General features: G+C 49.7%; 1 protein-coding gene across 6 annotated transcripts in view; it reads right to left on the bottom strand.

Moving 5' to 3' along the window:
- MYH14 (myosin heavy chain 14) overlaps positions 1 to 18,981 on the bottom strand; it is an 87,425-nt gene that overhangs the window by 29,523 nt on the left and 38,921 nt on the right. For all 6 annotated transcript variants that reach the window (XM_057711220.1, XM_057711218.1, XM_057711222.1 and 3 more), the window contains 10 exons: positions 16,443 to 16,630; positions 12,944 to 13,065; positions 10,961 to 11,030; positions 10,655 to 10,815; positions 9,507 to 9,615; positions 6,624 to 6,755; positions 5,594 to 5,800; positions 3,910 to 4,047; positions 1,983 to 2,106; positions 1,295 to 1,466 (listed from right to left, as the gene is read on the bottom strand). In XM_057711220.1, coding sequence (XP_057567203.1) covers positions 1,295 to 1,466; positions 1,983 to 2,106; positions 3,910 to 4,047; positions 5,594 to 5,800; positions 6,624 to 6,755; positions 9,507 to 9,615; positions 10,655 to 10,815; positions 10,961 to 11,030; positions 12,944 to 13,065; positions 16,443 to 16,630 — 1,423 coding nt within the window. The remainder of the gene's footprint in view (positions 1 to 1,294; positions 1,467 to 1,982; positions 2,107 to 3,909; positions 4,048 to 5,593; positions 5,801 to 6,623; positions 6,756 to 9,506; positions 9,616 to 10,654; positions 10,816 to 10,960; positions 11,031 to 12,943; positions 13,066 to 16,442; positions 16,631 to 18,981) is intronic.

The raw sequence follows: 18,981 nt of genomic DNA, 5'->3' as shown, positions 1-18,981 counted from the left end.
GGGGTGGGGATGATTTCTGGGGGGTGGAGGGGCCAGACATGGCCAGTCCCAGCTGGGTTCAAATCCCAGCTCTGCCTTTGGGCATGTGCCTCCAGTACTCAGAGCCTCAGCTTTCTTAGCTTTAAGATGGGGATGACACCACTGGTAATCACATGGACACCTATTAAGTTTCCGCCACGTGAGAGCATTACACTTTATCATCACACGTAATGTTCACGCCAGACGAGGAAACTGGGGCGCAGAGCAGGAAAGTACTTGCCCTGGTCACACGGTCAGCGGGTGGCTGACCCCAGAGTCTTTCCTCCTAACCTCTACAGGATTGACCTCTTGCAAAGAGAAGCCGAATGGAGGGGCAGCGTGGACTGCGGGTTAAATGGCCCAGGGAAGCAGTCAGGGGGTTAAGACTCCATGCTTCCACTACAGAGGGCACAGGTTCAATCCTTGGTCTGGGAACTAAGATCCCACAGGCCATTCGGCAGCGGCCAAAAACAAGAAAAGAAAGAACAAACAAACAAAAACCCCTGCAAGAATGGCTCAGGGAGATGCATTGACCATGGTTTGTATCCCCTGCTCGGCCACCTGCCATGGCAAGTGACAGCCTCTCTGAACGGCAGGCTCTGGTGAGAAAGTATGACCACCCCTCTTCACAGGGCTGCCATGAGGATGGCAATGAAAACAGCACCACATGCGCCGAAGGCTACATGTGATATGATTCCACTACGTGAAAGAGCAAAAATTGGCAAATCCTATATGGATGGAAAACAGACTAGTGGTTGCCAGGCGCTGAGGGGAGGGGGGAGATGGCGAGTGATCGCTTCATAGGATTTTTTTTTTTGAGGTGGGGTAGTGGTTGCGCAGCATTGGGAATGTACCAAACACCACTGAATTGTACACTTTTACGTGGTTAACTTTGCTATGTGAGTTTCACCTCAGAACAAAAGGGAGAAAAATAACCAGGGCAATGCCGGAAAGTAGGAACAGACACGCGCAGCATCCGAGCAGGGCTTGGGGGATGCCAAGCACGTGCTCAGCACGTTCTCACTTAACCCCCACACTAACCCTGGGGGAGCTGCTACCATCATCCCATTTTCCAGCTGGAGAAACCGAGGCTTGAGAGGTGATGTCACACCTGCGTCCATCTTACAGAAGGGGACACTGAGGCTCTGAGGGGGTGTTCACAGCTGGTGGGCCGCTTGGCCAGGCTCCACCCCCGCCGGAGGGTCTCGCCAGGGCACCCCGAACACCGGCAGGCCGGCGCCCCCGTGCCGTGCACCCCACCCGGCCCAGCCGGCACCTGGCCAAGGCGGCCTGCAGCTCCTCCTCCTTGCGGCCCAGCTGGGCCCGCAGCTCCTCCGCCCGCTGCTGCTGCTCCACCATCTGCTCCTGCAGCTCCGAGCCCTCCACGTCCAGCCGCCGCTTCAGCTTCTCCAGCTCCTGGCGGCTCTTCTCCTCCTTCCGGAGGCGGTCTGGGGGCGGGAGAGGGGGGGCCGTGCACGAGGGAGCCGGACCCACACACCCTGGGAGACCCGCAGCCCCCCCTGGCACTTGCGGGGCGTCAAGCTGAGCTCAGCATCTCTTTCCACCCCTCCCCCGCTTTCCCAGCTTCCTCCTGCGGGCTGCCTCTCTCAGCCCTGTCCTTTCCCTCCCTGCCTCCTCCGCCTCCTCCTGTGCTCTCTACCTTCTGTTTCTGCTTCTGAGTTCACAGCAAGGGACAGAGAGGCAAAAAAGTGTCTGAAACAGACAGGGGGGCCGTCAGACAGAGACAGTGACCCAAGACACTGAGGAGAGAGCAGGAGAACTGGATTGAGAGAGACGGAAACAACTTAATAGCCGGGAGGACACCTAACCTGTCCCGACCAAGCCTTCTTTCCTGCCCGCGTTTAAGCAGATATGACCAAGGCCCCGCGGCACAGAGGGTCCCCTGAGTCCCCCCTGCGCTCGCTGCAGTGTGCACAGGCCGCCACTGGGGGGCGGGCGCTCACCCTCCATGTCCACGATCGTGGCCTCGTATTTGAGTCGAAGCTTATTGAGGCTCTTGACTTTCTCCTCCTCCTCAGCCGCCTGGGATGAGAACTCAGACAGACGCTCCTCCAGCAGCTTCCGCTCCTGAGGGTGGCGGGAGGCGGGGGTGGGGTGTCAGGGGCCCGACCCTCATCTTCCGTGTCATTCTCACCTGCGCGTCTGCTCATCTCCATCCTTCCCTGACCTTCCCTGCTCCCGCCCCGCTCCTCCCTTTCCCATTCTCTAGGGTCTATGGACCGGTCCCACCCCGATCCGGTCCACACCTGTTAGCTGCAGAGACTCCCACCATTTGAAGGACACCCCCATTCACGAACCCACCGGCCCGAGAGGGAGCCTGAGGTTGATTCAAATCAATCACTATTATACACAACACTGCCGTGGACGTCTTGCCCACGTGCTGCGCTCATGGGTGAGTTCTAGAGCCTTGTGGCTACTCCAGGTCTGATTCACGGACCAGAAGCATCAGCACCGAGTGGGAGCTTGTTAGGAGTGAAATCTCGGGTTCCGCCCAGACCCGCTGAATCAGAATCTTCATTTTAACGGGTTCTCCGTATTATTCCTGGGCACGTTAGAGTTTGAGACGCACCGGCCTGGAGCAGCACTTTTCTTTCCTTTCTTTTTTTTAAATTATTTTTTCTTTATTTTTTCTTTTTTTGAGCAGCACTTTCAAACTGTGAGTGGTTGTGGAAATCAAGGCAGTGGGTCGGCACTACCTCAAAAAGGAATAAATAGAAGAGTGTGGAAGAGAAGAGCCACTGCATTCAAGGAATGTTCCAGAAAACTGTGCATCCTTAAGCTCTCAACTCAGGCACCATGGCCTCCGGGAAGCCTGCCCTGACCATCGCTAGCACAGGTCAGGCCACCCCCCCTCCACGGTTTTCTGTTCTTTTCTGACCGTTGACAATTAGCTCATGATGTGTGATTATGTGGATTTCCTGGGGTGACTCAGCCAGCAGCCCTCTCCCCCACCCCGCTGTGAGGACAGAAATGTTTTTTCTAGTTGGTTAAATGCCACATCGCCTAGTGCCTAGCCCAGTCCTGGCTGTGGCAGTTTAAAGATGGTGGCAGATTCTTCGCCATGTCCCCAGCCAGGGGCAGAGCCTAATTCTCCACGCCTTGAATCTACAGGGAGTCGGCCTTAAGCTCAGTGGTCTGCAAACCACAGCGTGCCGGCCAAATCCAGCCCACCGCTTGTGTTTATAAATAAAGTTTTATTGGGACACAGCCACGCCCATTCAGTCACGGACCACTTGAGGCTGTTTTCACGCTACAATGCCAGCATTGAGTGGCTGTCACAGAAACAGAGTGGCCTACCAGGCCCCGAGTATTTACTATCCGGCCTTTTAGAGAAAACGTTTGCCGACACCTGATGTACAGAATTCAGGGGAAGTGATGCCGTGTCAGTTCCAGGCTTAAGGCTTTCAGAGGCTTGGCTGCTTCTGCTCCTTTTTCTGGGAGCTCTGAGCTGCCAGGTGAGAAACCCAGGCTCTCCAGCGGGTAGGGAGGCCACGCAAAGAAGCACCCAGACACCAGCCCTCCAGCGCCAGCCACCACGTCACTGCGACTGCCTAAGGGGTCCACGGCCCAGCCCACTCACACAACGATGGGGTGTAATGAAATGGGGGTTGCTTTTAGCGAGGCAGCTCTGGGGTGTCTGATGATCCAGGGATAGACAGTGACATATAATAGCTGCTCAAGAAATACTGGCTCGAGTGAAGCTGTGACAGAGACACGAGGAGATGGAAAGGGTTTAAGGGAGACACAGCCAAGACCGAGAGTTCGAAGACCCCTAGAGGTGGGGCAAGCTGGGGGCTGGGGATGCAGAGATGGACCTACCTCACCAGTGAGCCCACTGCCCCCGCCCTAAGGGGCTCACAGGCCACCCACCTTGCTCAGCTTGGCGTTCTGATCTTCCAAGAGTAACAGGTCTTCCCCCAACTTTTTCAGCTTTGCCTCTGTTGTGACCTTCTCCAGCTGCAGCTTCTGCCGGGCCCCTTCCTCAGCCTCGAGGTGGGTCTCCAGCTCCTGGAGTCGCAGGGAGGCAGGGGTGAGGACCCAGCGGCCAGGGGGTGGGGTGTGATGGGAAGGACTGGGGTGGAGGGGATGGTTCACAGGCTCCTGGGACGTGTGGCTTAGTCAGGTCCACACTCTGGGCAGGGCTGGGAAGGATCCAACCCTTACTTTCATTCATTGGCTCCTAAACATTGACTGAGTGCCTGGTGGGGGCCAGGCACTGTTCGAGGCATCGAAGATAGATAAGAATCTTTGTCCTTGTGGAAATCACATTCTTGTGTGTGTGTGTGTGTGTGTGAAGATTATAAACAATAAACATCATAAGTAACCATATCACAGAGATGGGCACTGTCCACTACAGCACTGACCAGGCACGTGTGGCAATTTATGGCGTGAGACTGGAAATCAGGATTTAGTATTTTGCGATGACATGGATGTACCTCAAGGGCATTATGCTAAGTAAAGTAAGTCAAACAGAGAAAGACAAATCCCGAATAATCTCACTGACGAGTAGAATCTAAAAGGCAAAAACAAAACAAGAAAAAAACACAAGCTCAGGGAATTCCCTGGTGGTCCAGTGGTTAGGACTCCATGCTCTCACTTCCGAGAGTTCAATCTCTGGTTGGGAAACTAAGATCCTGCAAGCTGAGTGGCATGGCCAAAAAATCAATTACTTACTTACTTACTTAATTAGTTAGTTAAATAAACAAAGCAATCACATCTTCCTGCAGGAATCAGGGGTCACCTCAACCTCTCATTGCTACTAAGCCTGCCTCCCACAGCTGCGGCTTGTTCACTCCATTCCTGAGTGCAACTCCACTGTGACTCTCTGTGCCATGGTGTCTGCCTTTCTCAGGCTGGGTGTATTTGTGACTAACAACTTGCTTTCTATCAGGTGTGGTGTGCTAGGCCATCTCTGTATCCACAGGGCAGGATCCCCTCCTCACCAATAGGGTCAAGAGGAGGTGATTAAAATACTACTGAGTTCTTAAGATGTGACCAGTCTGACTGAAGAGCTGAATTTTCTATTCAATTCGATTTCTTTTAAATTTAAAACCAGGCAATTAATTATTGGGAAAATTTTAAATATGTTTAGATCAACTTGGGGATGTTGATCTACTTTTTTCCACTGAAGCAGTTATGAAGTACAAATGCAGATGAAGTCCTGCCAGTGAAAATTTAGCATCTGAATTGAGATGTGCCTTAAGTGTAAAATACACAATGGATTTTAAAGGGGGACCATGGGAGGGCAGCCTGCCTGGGAATGCAGCAGCACAGAGGCAAATGACACCAGGAGATGGAGAGAGGCAGAGTACTGAAGCTATCGCTTGAGCACCTGGATCCAGCCATGCCTGAAGCTTACCCATTCTAGAGTCTCCCATTATTTGGAACCAAAAAAGGTATACTTTTTGCTTAAGCCATTTTGAGCTGAGGGTTTGTTTTTGTCTTTGTTTTTTGCAAATTCATGGACAAAAGAGGCAGGGTTTGCTGAAGCAAAGGTGGGTGGGGTAAACAGAAAGGGTGGGGGTAGGTGGCCTTGGGCATGAGGGAGCCAGACCTGTATATGTTGCTGCAGCCTCTTCTTCTCGGTTTGCAGCTGGCGGCTGCACTCCTCCTCCTCGCCCACACGGGCCTCCAGCTCCGACACCACCAGCTCAAGCTCCTGCTTTCGGGCTGCCAGCCGCCCCCGGGTCTCCTCAGCCTCAGCACACAATTCTGCCTCTGCTCGCAGCTGCTCTGCCAGGTGGGCTCGTTCCTCTTCCAGCTGGGGATAGGGTGGGAGGTCAGAGGCCATTAGGCAGTGCTCCCAGGATGGCCCTCAGTGGAGCACCAGGTCCCTCCTGCCTCCTAATTTACTTTGCCCTTTGAGGCCTGGGGGGCAGGAGGGAGGGATGGAAGACAGTCCCCCAATCTGCTCCTCATCTCAGGATGACCCCTAGTCACCAAGTCAGACCCCTCACCTCCCTACAGCTCAGTGTTCAGCTCCATCCTTCATGCCCCCCTCCTCTGTCCCCATAACCCTAACAGGCTTGGGCCTCATCCTCTCCCAATGGACTCTCTTCCCAGCTTCCCAGCCTCCAGTCTCTCCATCTCTAGTCCATCCTCCAAATTGCCCCAGGGAGGACTTTCTATCAGCTCACGTTGCATTTAACACTCCTACGCCTAGAAATGTAACCAAAGGAAATAATTCCGAAAAAGCAAACAGAAGAATGTTCAAGAAGGGGTTTGCTTCAGCGTTATTTTAAGATTCCAGAAATACTGGCGACAGTGAAAAGTCCACCGCCTGTGGAAGGTAGCCCCGCCACCTACCCCGGCCCCTGCCTTCCCCGGATGCTGGACCAGCCCCCTGAGCATCTTGGTTCCGCAGCAACCACCCCACCCCTACCCAATAGCCTGGCTATATCCACAGGGCCCTGCTCCCTGCATCTCACCGCTCAACCACAGCACAGTTTCCGCCCCCATTCTTCCCCAGGAAACCTCGGCCCTTCTCCCGCCCGCAATCTAGCGCTGCCCCGGCTCAGCTGGAAGCCCCGCCCAGCAAGGCTCCGCCCACCTCCCCTCCCTCCGCCGGTGGCCCCGCCCCTTACCTGCGCCACCCGGACCTGGAGCTCGCCCACCTCGCGGGCGCTCTGCTGCTGCAGCTCCTGCACTTTCTGTAGTTCCTGAGCCCGCGCCTGCAGCACCTCATCCTGCCGCGTTACCTGCAGCAGCGGCTTCACCTGGAGGAACAGCAGGGGTGGTGACTCAAGGACTCAGGAGCTAAGAGCTCAAGCTCTGAGTAGAGCCCCATTGCTGGGTTCCCATGCCAGCTCCTCCACTACTGGCCGTGTGACCTCATCTGTCGCAATGAGTGAATGACTTCACATCTGCCAACAGTCTAGAACAGTCCAGGGTACATAAGATACAGCACTAAATATGTCCCTTTTTTACTACAGGATCCCTTTGGCCTACAGGAGCCACTGGCTTCTGCTACTGTGAGGCACAGTGTGTCTCAAAGTCCTTAGTCCAAGGTCCACAGCGAGAGAGGCACTTTACACCGTGTGGTTCAGGCTGGAGTGACAGGCCAGTTCCCCACACACATGAATACCTGAAATGAAAGTTTCACCAAACCGCTCTCCCCCTTGCTAAGTGGGATGTACTCTGTTCATTTCTGTTCTACCGCTTTTTTCTCTGGTTCTCCTCAACCCCGACTCTTCTCAACTGCTCTACTCTATGTGATTCTTTTTCTATTTTATTATCTTCTTTTCTGCACTAATTCATAGCATTTGTCACAGCGATAACTTTCTATTTATTTGTGGGATTCATTCACCGATGCCTGTACGGACAAAGAATGTCGCCTGACATATCAGTAAACAGAGGATGTTGTGGCCACCAAGCCCATGTTGAGCCACTGCAGCTGCCCCCACTGGTGCACCCTGAGGGGATTCAGGATGAAGAAAAACAGGATGCCGGCCCTAGGTCATTAAGGTGCATAGCAAAGCAATAATTTCATTCAGCCCGGACTCTTGCATCTTCCCATTCAGAGAAAAGTGCTACTAAATTCATTAACTCGAGATGGTCGGTTTTTCTTTAATTAGCAGTAATCTTGGTGTTTGACTACCTGGTTTTTTTTTTGTTTGTTAGTTTGTTTTGGTTTTTTTTCAAAATTCCTATATATCCTGGCTCCTCCCTTACCCCTTTGGAACAGTCCTTCAGAGCTATCTGAGAGCTGTATCCCAGGCTAAAGTGCTCAGTAAAGCCCCAAACAAAACATAATTCTCAACTTTTAGGTTGGGGGGGGGTTCAGTTGACACCTGGCAAACCACACCCCCTGTCCCCAGACCTAGGATAGGCAAACTTTTTCTTAAAGGGCCAGCTAGGAAATATTTGAGGCTTTGCAGGCTATCCTGTCTCTGTTTTAACTACTCCACTCCGCTGCTGTAATTCAAAAACAGCCACAGACAATACAGAAACCAAGCCAAGGGACATTTACAAAAACAGGTGTCTGGCCCACAGGCCGTAGCTTACCAACCCCTGACCTAAACTGTGGTCTCCACAGGGTAGGGCATTGTCTGTTTTGTTGTTGTTTTTTTTAATTGAAGTATAGTTGATTTACAATGTTGTGCTAGTTCCAGGTGTACAGCACAGTGATTCAGTTATATATTACTATATATATTCTAATATATATATTCTTTTTTAGATTCTTTTCCATTACAGGTTATTAGAAGATATTGAGTATAGTTCCCTGTGCTATACAGTAGGTCCTTGTTTTTATTTACCATTTTATCATCGTCCCTTCAGAAGTTCTGGCACATAGTAAGTGCTCAGTTAACACGGGCTGAGGGCAAGTAGGCTGACGGTTCAGACATCATATTCAGAATTACACTGAATGGCTGTGTTTTTGCCTCCAAATCTCCATCCTCCTTCCTTGTCTCCTATTTCCCATTGGGAGAACACCCTGCCTCCAAGCTCTGCCCCTCCGTGCTGGGCAGGCATGTGATGCCAGTCTGGCTCATCTGATGTGTACTGACTGGTTCTGGGATGGTCATGTGATTCCAACTGGCCCAGTGAGAGTGAAACTTGGGACTCTGGCTGGAGCTCTGAGGTAAGAAAAGACCACACTGGCCTGGCTAGTGGCCCCATGTGTGGGGAAAACGTCTGCAGGGATTATCACGGAGGAAAGTCACATGGGAGGCACAGAATGGTGGATAACTGACGTTGTTTGGGCCCTTGTGCAATAAAGGGTTAACTCAGCAGGTCTGGGTTGCCCAAACCCTGCACATTTCAAAGAAAGGAGAGGACCTTGCCCGGCTCCTGGAAGATCATCTCTAAACACTTGGAATATCCTGTCTGATAAAAGTCACTTTGTTTACCTTGACCTCTGGAGGGGCTGGAGTAACTAAGGTCAACCACAAAGACAGTCAGCCACGCCTATGTGATTGACCCCCACAAAAACCCTAGACACTAAGCCTTGGGTGAGCTTCCTTGGTTGGCAACATCCCATATGTGTTGTCACACATCATTTCCAAAAGAATTAGGCACTATCTGTACGATTCTACTGGGAGCTGACAACTGGAAGCTCGTACCTGGTCTGTCCTGGACTCTTGCCCTGTGCACCTTTTACCTTTCCTGATTTTAATGTTCATCCTTTCACTGTAATAAACCGTAACCATGAGCATAACAGCTTTTCTAAGTTCTGTGAGTCCTTCCAGCGAATCATTGAATTCGAGGGGGTCTTAGGGACCCCCAACTCAACCCTAGACCCAGCTACACCTAAAGCTGTCCTAAATCTTTTATCCATATTGGTTTGAATCAGATGTTTTGGTCACTTGTTACCTCAAGAATCCTGCCAAACAAAAGGTGGGCTGATTAGTCCCATTTTACAGATGCAGAAAACTGAGGCCCAAACCAAGGAAGTCACTTGCCCAAGCAGACCTGGCCCTGAGGACCTGTCTCCTTGCTGCTCGGGCCACCTCTCCAGGTGCCCTCACCTTGATGAAGAGCCGCCACCACTGCCAGTGTCTCAGCTTGAGGTAAGCCGCACAGTTCCGCTGCATCACCCTCAGGGCGCTCTGCTGCTGCTGCCGCTTCTGGAAGGCCCTGGGTGGGAACATGGGTGGGTGGGAGAATGGAGACCTGGCCCCTCCAGGCCCTGTCCCCTTAGCAAGAGAGCAAAGCTCTCTTCAATTAGTCAACCATTATCAACTGCCTACTGTGTGCAAGCATCGTTCTATTATCGGTAAATCTTGTTGTTCGCAGTCCATCAGTCTTTCTGCCCTTGACTCTCTCTGCTCTGTCCCCTCCTCTCTGTCCCCACAGCCCCAGCCCCAGTTCAGATCTCATCTTCCACCCCTAGACCTTCCCCCCAGCCTCCTCCCCAGCTTCCCAGCCTCCAGAGAGGGCTTTCTATGTCCACAACTGACCCACCCCTCCTCTGCTCCTCAGCACTCCTGGACATGGTCCCTGCCCCTCTGCCTGGTGTTTGGGGGTTCCTTTATCCTCTGATCCTTCCTTTGGGCCACTTCTAAGGGAGAAGGACTCTCTCCTGCAAATTCCCTGCGTTCTTGAAATATGCCAGGCTCTCTCGACACCGGGCCTTGGCATAAGCTGTCCCTCCTGCCTGGAACACCTTTCCCGTCCTCCTTTATCTACCTGGTCTGTAGGCCCTCTCACGGTACCGTATGACCCCCATCAAAGCACACTGCGCCCTGGACTGTGACGTTTTGTGCCGGTGTATGTCTCCCCGTCCAGATTGGAGTCCCTTGAGGGACTGGCCACTAAGGTGACCACCTCGACCTGCTTTGCCTGGGACTTTGTTTTAGCACAGAAGATCATGCATCCTGGGAAATCTCCAGTCCCAGACAAACCAGGATGGTTGGTCACCCTGTGGCTGAGTCTAGCTCTTCTCTGTGTCCTCAGTATCGCTTAGGAGCCTCAGGGACTGTAGAACAAAGAAGCCTGGACAACTAGTGGCTCCATCCCTTTGTTTCTCAGCCCTTCTACCATCCTGGAGGCTCTGACACCAGAAACCAACTGACCGACTCCCCCCTGACCCAGCCTCTGGGGCCATCTGGTCAACCCCTCCCTGAACCAAGCAGCCTTGGCCAATGTGACCCCAAGAGATAGCGTGGAGCCCCACTTGCGAGCCAGGTATCCCCGAGCAGCTGCCTGGAAGGACACAATGATGTCTGTGACCTTCAGGTCCCGCTCTTCTTCCAGCTGGGCCAGAACCCCCGCCCGGAAGAAGATCTTGCTCTGTCCCACGCGGTAGAGGTTGGGATCCAATTCCAGGGCCTGGATCTGCGGGGGTGCGGGAGGGGTTATGAGGAGGAGGGGTGGTGAAAGGGGAAGTTCCAGTGCCACCTCCTCCACCACCTGAGACCGCGTACACACACACACACACACACACACACACTTGCACCCGCAGCCTCCAGCCCACACTCACCATCTTCTCACAGGCCTGCTTCCCATCCATAAAGCCCTTAGGGATGGCATTGGGCGTCAGGATCTCGTACCTGCCGTGGGTGGGGAGGAGTGGGGGGGGTGGGTGAAGAGTTACAGCAAACTGTTACCACAGCCAGGCACTGGGCTCAGAGTGACAAACAGCAAAAACAACAATGACAATAGGAACAGAAAGAAAAACAAACATTCAAGTCTTACCAAGGGCCACACATCACCACCACCAGCAACAGCGACAAAAAAGCTCCCACTCTTGGGACACACCACGTGCTGATATACGAGTGTTTAATTACACCAACACCATATGTCATTGAGACGTAAAACAAAGGTGTGTCTCGGAAGTGTGAGAATAACAACAAATGGGGGCTGATGTTCTTTTCTTTCTTTTTTTCTTTTTCAGCTCTTTATTGGAGTATAATTGCTTTACACTGCTGTGCCAGTTTCTGCTGTACAACAAAGTGAATCGGCTGTATTTATACATATATCCCCATATTCCCTCCCTCCCGCGACGCCTTCCCACCCTCCCTATCCCAGCCCTCCAGGTCATCACCCATCATAGATTCGCTCTCCCTGTGTTATGCAGCAGGTAGTGTATATATGTCAACGCTACTCTCTCACCACATCCCAGCTTGCCCCCTCCCCTCCAGCCGGGGCTGATATTCTTCAAGTTATTTTGTGTCAGGTCCTGAGCTAAGTGCTCTACAGCTGTTTCTTTCACATTTCTCAGTGCCACTCTGATTTTAAAAGTACATCTCATAAACACACGTGTCTGTCCTCAGAGCCTTTCCCCTGCTGTGCCCTCTCCCTGGACCCTCACATTTCATTAAAAATAATGCATATTAGATATACAACATATATACACACATATATCATATATATATATTACTTAGTAATGTCATATATTAATATGCCATATTTTTTTAACTGGTGATTCAGAAATGTGTGTGTGTGTGTATCAGAGTTTCTCAGTCACCAGGGATCTTGTTAAAATGCAGACCCTAATTCAGTAAGTCTGGGGTGGAGTCTGAAAATGTGCATATCTAACAAGCTGCCGGGTGGTACTGATGCTGCTGGTCCCAGGACCACACTTTGAGTAGGAAACGGCAGACCCGCAGTGTTCAAAGCAGCAGCTACTGGCCACATGCAGCTACTGAGCCCTTGAAACAGGGCTGGGGCAACTGGGCAACTGGATTTTTAACCGTGTTTCATTTTAACTAAGTGAAATTTAAAGTTAAAAACTGAAGCAGTGTAAAACATTTTTCTGTTCAACACAATTTCATTGTTTTGATAGGACTACATTTCACTTTGACCCCTGGAAATTTAGGGTCCGAACTGAGATATGCTGTGGGTGTAAAACATATACCGAATTTTGAAGATTTGACAGGAAAAAAAGAATGCTAAGTGTCTCACTACTAATTTTTTATATTGATTACATTTTAAAATGATCTAATATCTTGGATGTATGGGGTTAAACTATCTTGTTATTAATTTCACCTGCAATTTCTTTTTACTTTAAAAAATATGGCTACGAGGAACTTTTAAATTGTATATGGGTCTCACATCCTCTTTCTGTTGGATGGTGCTGCTATTTACAGCTTGTGTGAAACATAACTTTTGTTATAATATTTACTGTATTACCGGTTTCTTATATGTTGATCTTTTCTGTTCTCTCCTGTTCGACTGCATTTTTATAAAAAATGCCGACTGCGATACCCGGATTGTTGCAATACTCCAACATAGTGCTCTATGCCCTTTCTCTCGGGGAGCCCGCTGAATGTGGCACTGCTCTCCCATATCACAGAGGAGAAAGCTGAGACTCAGCCACCAAAGGAACTCGCTCGGAGGCCCCGCCCCTCCGCTCTCGCCATGGCCACACCCCCCACCCCGCCCAGAAGTAGCAGTAGGGGGGCTTTAGATGCAGGTGTGGTGGCTTCCAAGCCCGACCCCTACTTCACCCCATGCCGCTCACCTCTGCCGGAACTCCTGGAAGAGGATGCGGTTGGGAAAGCCCTGGCGACAGATGCGGATGCCCTCCAGGACGCCGTTACAGCGCAGCTGGTCCAGCACCAGCCGCGGCTCCAGCTTCCCAGCCTGTGGAGGGCAGTCATAGACATGCAAGGTCAGTGGCGGCCACACGGGGGCGCCACTCACCGGACAGCAGCCATCAGGGGAACTCAGGTGGATGGCAGTTTGGGCAGGTCAAACATGGTTGGCAGTTTCATCTGGTTCAACCTACAATTTACTGAGCACCTACTACGTGCCAGGCACAAATGCCTGCCTGGGGGGAGCTTACTATCCGCTGGAAGAGACCGACAATAAATGAGGTCAAGACATCACTAATAAATATCAGAAGTAAACGGGTAATAAGTGCTAAGGGGCAAAAGTAGAGGGGAGGAAGGGCTGAATCTGCATAGCTTAGTACGGGAAGGTGTGAACAAAGCACGTCCGTCATTATTTTTGGTAGTTAACTTTCGTTGCCTTTTCTTTCTTTTACTTGCTTTTTTTTTTCAAAAGTAATATAAAAGTTATATCCAGAGAACACCATAATTCAAAAAGACACATGCACTCCCATGTCATGGCAGCACTATTGACAATAGGCAGGACATGGAAGCAACCTAAATGCCCATCAACAGAGGAATGGATAAAAAAGATGTGGTACATATATACAATGGAATATTACTCAGCTATAAAAGCAATGAAACTGGGACATTTTTAGAGACATGGATGGACTTAGAGACTGTCATACAGAGTGAAGTGTGTCAGAAAGAGAAAAACAAATATCGTATATTAACACATATATGCAGAATATAGAAAAATGGTACAAATCAACCGTTTTGTAAGGCAGAAACAGAAACACAGATGTAGAGAACAAGCATACGGACACCAAGTGGGGAAAGTGGGAAGGGTTGGTGGGGAATGAATTGGGGAGATCGGGATACCAAATTGTACACTCTAAATATATGCAGTTTATTGTATGTTAACTGTATCTCAATACAAGTTCTTTAAAGAAAAAGTAATACACAAATGGTAAAAATCTAAACACTACAAAAAATTCAAATTATACATTCCGAAAAACAACTCTTGCCTCTCCCAGGGCCCCAGAGTAGTCAACACAATACCGAGCGTTTTATGGTGACTCCTAGATCAATTGTTCTCAACCCAGACTACATGCTGGAATCCCCTCGCATGCTTAAAAAAGCAACAATAAACAAACAACAAACAAAACAAACAAAAAACAGTGCCCTGGCCCCAGTCCAGGGCCGAATATGAATCTCTGGTGAGGAGGGGTGTTAAAATATGAGAACCACCACTCTGGTTCTTTTTTGAGGGCTATCTAATATATTTCTTCATCCATCAAATATTTAATGACTATTCACTGCATGCCACACACTGTTTTCTAGGCAGCGGGGACTCAGCAGTAAAAATGGAGATAAAGCTCCTGCCCTCAGAATGTTTATGTCCCAGCAAAAAGGGAGTTTTTGTTTATTTATTACTACATACGTTCCCTTTTCCTTGGTAATAACCCCCACTCTGCGGGAGGGAGGGCACTATTCCTTCCCCTATGCTTTCAGTCCATCAGTGGCTAGGACTGACCTCATCCTGGCTCCAGACATGGTCATGTGACTCAGGCCAGGCCAATCAGCCTGGTTCACGGGTCGGCATAAGAGTCATCCTGGGCCAAGGAGAGCCAGCCCTGGTACTTCTGCTAGAACCGTGTCACAGGAAGCTCTCTTTTTCCCCTAGGGTTGCTAAACTGCAAGAATGAAAGTCTGGAGGCACTGGTGGTTGCCATGCCACCCTGAGAATGGAGACAGAGATTCCTCAGAGAGAAGGCAACACATAGAAAAGCAGAGCCAAGCAAAAGAAAAAGATTCCTGACATCACCACTTGAGCACCTGGATCCAACTATACCTGAACCTGATAGTGGAATTTTCAATTATGTGAATCTATACATTCCTACTTTTTTTTTTTAAGTCCTAACCATTGAACTGCCAGGGAATTCCCAATACATTCTCACTTTTGCTCAAGCCATCTTAGTGACTCTCTCACAATCAAAAGAGCCCCAAGGAAATGGCTGAAAATAGCTGGAAATTGGAAATAGTATATAGGATGGTCTCACAGTAACATTTTGGTTCTTTCCTTCCTTCCTTCCTTCCTTCCTTCCTTCCTTCCTTCCTTCCTTCCTTCCTTCCTTTCCTCCTTCCTTCCCCCATTCAACTCTTCAATAAGACATTTGGCTGGCTTGAGCGGGGAGGTGCCCAGTAAGGTCAGGAGACTGATTACATAAAAGAAGACTGAGAAAACTAGTAAATGTGTGCTATATGACAGGACCCAGGTTCTTCACTGTTGCTAAAAAGAGATGTTGCACTGGAAGTTGACATACTGGTGGGAACTCATGGTTTTCACTATATAAAGATAGTTACAGAAATAAATATTTAAAAAAAAGAAAGAAATATAGATGTAAATGTGTGTACACATATATGTGTGTACATGTGTATACACACATGTATGCATGCATGTACATTTGTGTGTATATACATGGTTCTAGTTACTGAGAAGTCCTCGGAGTGACACCTTGATACCATTGAGCACACCCAGTACCCAGATCTTAGACTCTAAGCACCATTTTCCACTTACAAGGACCAGGGCTCTGTGGAGAAGTGGCTGAGTCTATGTACGCCATATTTCATCAAATACAAGCCACCATCAATTGTAAAACACACTGTTATCTTATATACCACCGAGAAAGAAACACTCTTGTCAATTAAACTCTGGCAGGCCATTGATTGTTAAGCCACATCCCAGCTTCAGAGATGCTAAAGTGTCAGAAATAAATGTGTCTTAGATGTGATAAAATATGATATTTACAGCTATGAGGAAGGAGACACAGACACACACAGATCCACCTACCCGATAACTACAGCTCCTACTTTCTGAGGACAGTATAAGCCCCAGGCACCTAATTTTGTAGTTTCATTTTCCACTTATGTTGACCCTTCTCTACAGGGCCTATTCGCTGATTTTCCCAGCAAGAAAACTTATTGTTGGCTTGGGAGGCCAGGCATGGTCTAGCCATACCTATATGACACCCCCAGCTCCAACGGTCTTTTTTCCATCCCTTGCAATTTTCATGCTCCCACCAACCACTCAGCTTTTGCCCAAGCTGTTCTCTGTTTAGAATACCACTTATCATTCAGAGCTCAGACCTCACCTTCTCCAGGGAGCCCTCCTTGACTTCACTGTATTTCCACCACCTGGCACTTAGTAGGCGCTCAACAAAACTTAAATCCCATGAATGAATGACTTTTCCTAACAGGGCATTGAACCTGGGAGGGAAAACAACTTGCTCAAGGTCACAAAGCCAGTCAGAAGTGAGCCTGGGACCAGACATGGTTCCAACCAAATCCAGCGACTGGGAGTTTACCCACTGCCAGAGCCGCCTTCCCTCCCCAGGCCAGGTCACTCACCCTCTTCTCATGGTTGGGGACGATACAGCGGACGAAGCTGGGGTTGGTGTTGCTGAGTGTGGCCATGAGGCGGCTCAGGGACTCCTTGTAGAGCTGTCCCACTGTCCGGAACATCCCCCGCCGGGGGCGGCCACCAGGAGGGCCATCCCCAAGGCTGTTCACCTGCTCCAGCCCCACGATGCCCTCCACTGTGGGAGGAGGAAACAGATGTAGAGAGACAATAAAATCAAGGGTCAGTTTAAGGGGGCTGGGTTGGCCAAAGGTCAAGGATCTTATTATTTATAAGACCTCGTACTTTACATATGAAATACCTCTCACAGCCTAGTACGGTAGGTATTATCAGCCCATTGGACTGATCAGCAAACTGAGGCTCAGAAAGATGGAAGACTGTGTCCAAGGCCACACAGCTTAGGCTCTGAAGACCCAGGATCTGAACCCAGGCAGTGTGAATCCCTTGAACCCTGGTCTCTGACCCCTCTTCTCCATTTTCCTTATCAGCAAACCATGATATTGATGATAGCTAATGCTTCCTTATCACTTATTCTCTGCCAGGCGCTGCTCAAAGCACTTGACATAGATCAGCTTATTGATAAGCCTATAAAAATCATTCCCATTTTATAGATGAGGAAACCAAGGCACAGAGAGGGAAAAGGGAGATAACCACAGGTGCAATTCCAGGAACTCAAAACAGGGTCACATGAAAAATGTAATGAAATCTGTCTTTATTATGATATTTGAAATAAGGCAATATTTAAAATAAGGCAAAAAATACAAAAAATAAATAAAAAAGAAAAGGAAAGAACATGAAATAAGGCAAACTGCCTCCATTGTCACCATTTTCCCAGAAAGGCCTGATTTCATGGTAATTCGGTTTTCTCTATTGTCATCTGATGGTGTCACTTCAACTAGCGAGAAATACCCACTCCTTTGTCTCAAATTCTGTGTACTGAATCATGCCCAGTTTCTCAAGAACCTGCAGCTGGGGCAGAATCTGATGGCCTGCAGTCCCCAAGGATGAGGGTTATTGGGGTCAACTAGATAACTCACTCTGAGGGCAGAGCTTGGCGCACAGTGGTAGCTCAGAAATGGCATTTTTCCTCCCCAGGTTCAAGTCTCCCTCCCCAGGTTCAAGTCTCCTTCCCACTGCCATGCTCCTGGTTACTGTCAAAAGGGTAAGTATCATTTATTAAGTTCTTATAGCACAGGCAAGAGTGGAGGCTCTGGGTTCAAATCCCAGCTCTGTCCCTTACTGGCTGTGTGACCTCAGGCAGGTGACTTAACCTCTCTGTGCTCCCACATCTTCACCTTTGTAACAGGGGTAAGAGTACTAACACCTGTCTGATTGGGTTGTTTGGAGGATTCCGTGTGTTAATGATGATAAAAGGGCTTTGCACAGCGCACAGCACATAGTATGTGTTCAATTAAAGCCAGCTGATACTATCACAGTTGTTTGTACTTTTACATGCGGTTTAGTTAGAAGGCCTTGTGCTGCTACAAACAGTCTGGGAACTAGTAAGGGAGCTGACAAGGGGGTGGAAAAAGAAGAGGGAAAGATGTCTGTATGGCGAGGAAAGGGGACAGATGTTCAAAACCAGGTTCCCGGTCCAAAGGGCCCACCCTCCTCGTCCGGCAAATCTCACCCGTTGATGCACAGCAACACCCACCCCCTGGCGGAGAAATGGCAGAGCCGTGCCTCCCTGAAGATCCTGGGGGCGATGGTGGGAAGGAGCCAAGGAAAGAGAACTGCTGCAAGCCCCCGTGTTCTGGGGGGGAGGGATGAAGACAGATGGGGGGAGAGGCAGGGAGATGGGGCAGGAGATGCAAAGGGAGCAGCATGAGAAGAGATGAGAGAGAAGGTGGCAGGAAGAAAAAAGAAGAGAGGGTTATTCGTCAACAGCACAGAGCAAAGCAGGAGGAGAAACCTGATCTTGGCCATGAACTTTTAAAGCCAGGGAGACTCTTCTGTTCACCTTTATGTCAACTAGTGAGGGCATCAATGTTGGTTGAAAGGACGAATGTCCTCTGAGAATTTAATGCCCAGGGGGAAACCTCTGAACCCTAGAGGTTGAGTCTGTATCTGTTTTATTAGGTACCTCCTTTTTGCCCTGGCTGCCAGGAAGCTCAAGGGCTACCCAAGGCTCCCATTCAGCTTGTTGTGTTTGCCTCTCTGAAGAGAGCTTGTCTCATTTGCCTTTTCCCCTGAGCTGCCAGGATGCTGGGTACCCAACTCTGGGCTGCCAGGATGCCAGAAAGCAAAGCCAACTCTGGGCTCAGGGCAGGTGTAGTAGAGACTGATGCAGAAATGGCCCCAATTTCCTACCCCTCTCTGTGATTCCAGCTCCTCAAACCTGGGCTGGCCTTGTGACTTGCTTTGTCCAGGAGAATTATGGAGGAAATAATACCATGCTGGGTTCCAGTCAAGGACTCTCTTGGAACCATTTAAGAGCCAAGCATATACGGGGTGGAGCATGTGATGGATTAGGGGAACATCACGTGTCCATGAATGTGGCACAAATTTTAAAGAAGTTGAGGGGGAAGA

The sequence above is a fragment of the Hippopotamus amphibius genome, chromosome 16 (assembly GCF_030028045.1).
Source record: "Hippopotamus amphibius kiboko isolate mHipAmp2 chromosome 16, mHipAmp2.hap2, whole genome shotgun sequence".
Lineage (NCBI taxonomy): Eukaryota > Metazoa > Chordata > Mammalia > Artiodactyla > Hippopotamidae > Hippopotamus > Hippopotamus amphibius.
This window is presented reverse-complemented; position numbering and strand designations above follow the sequence as displayed.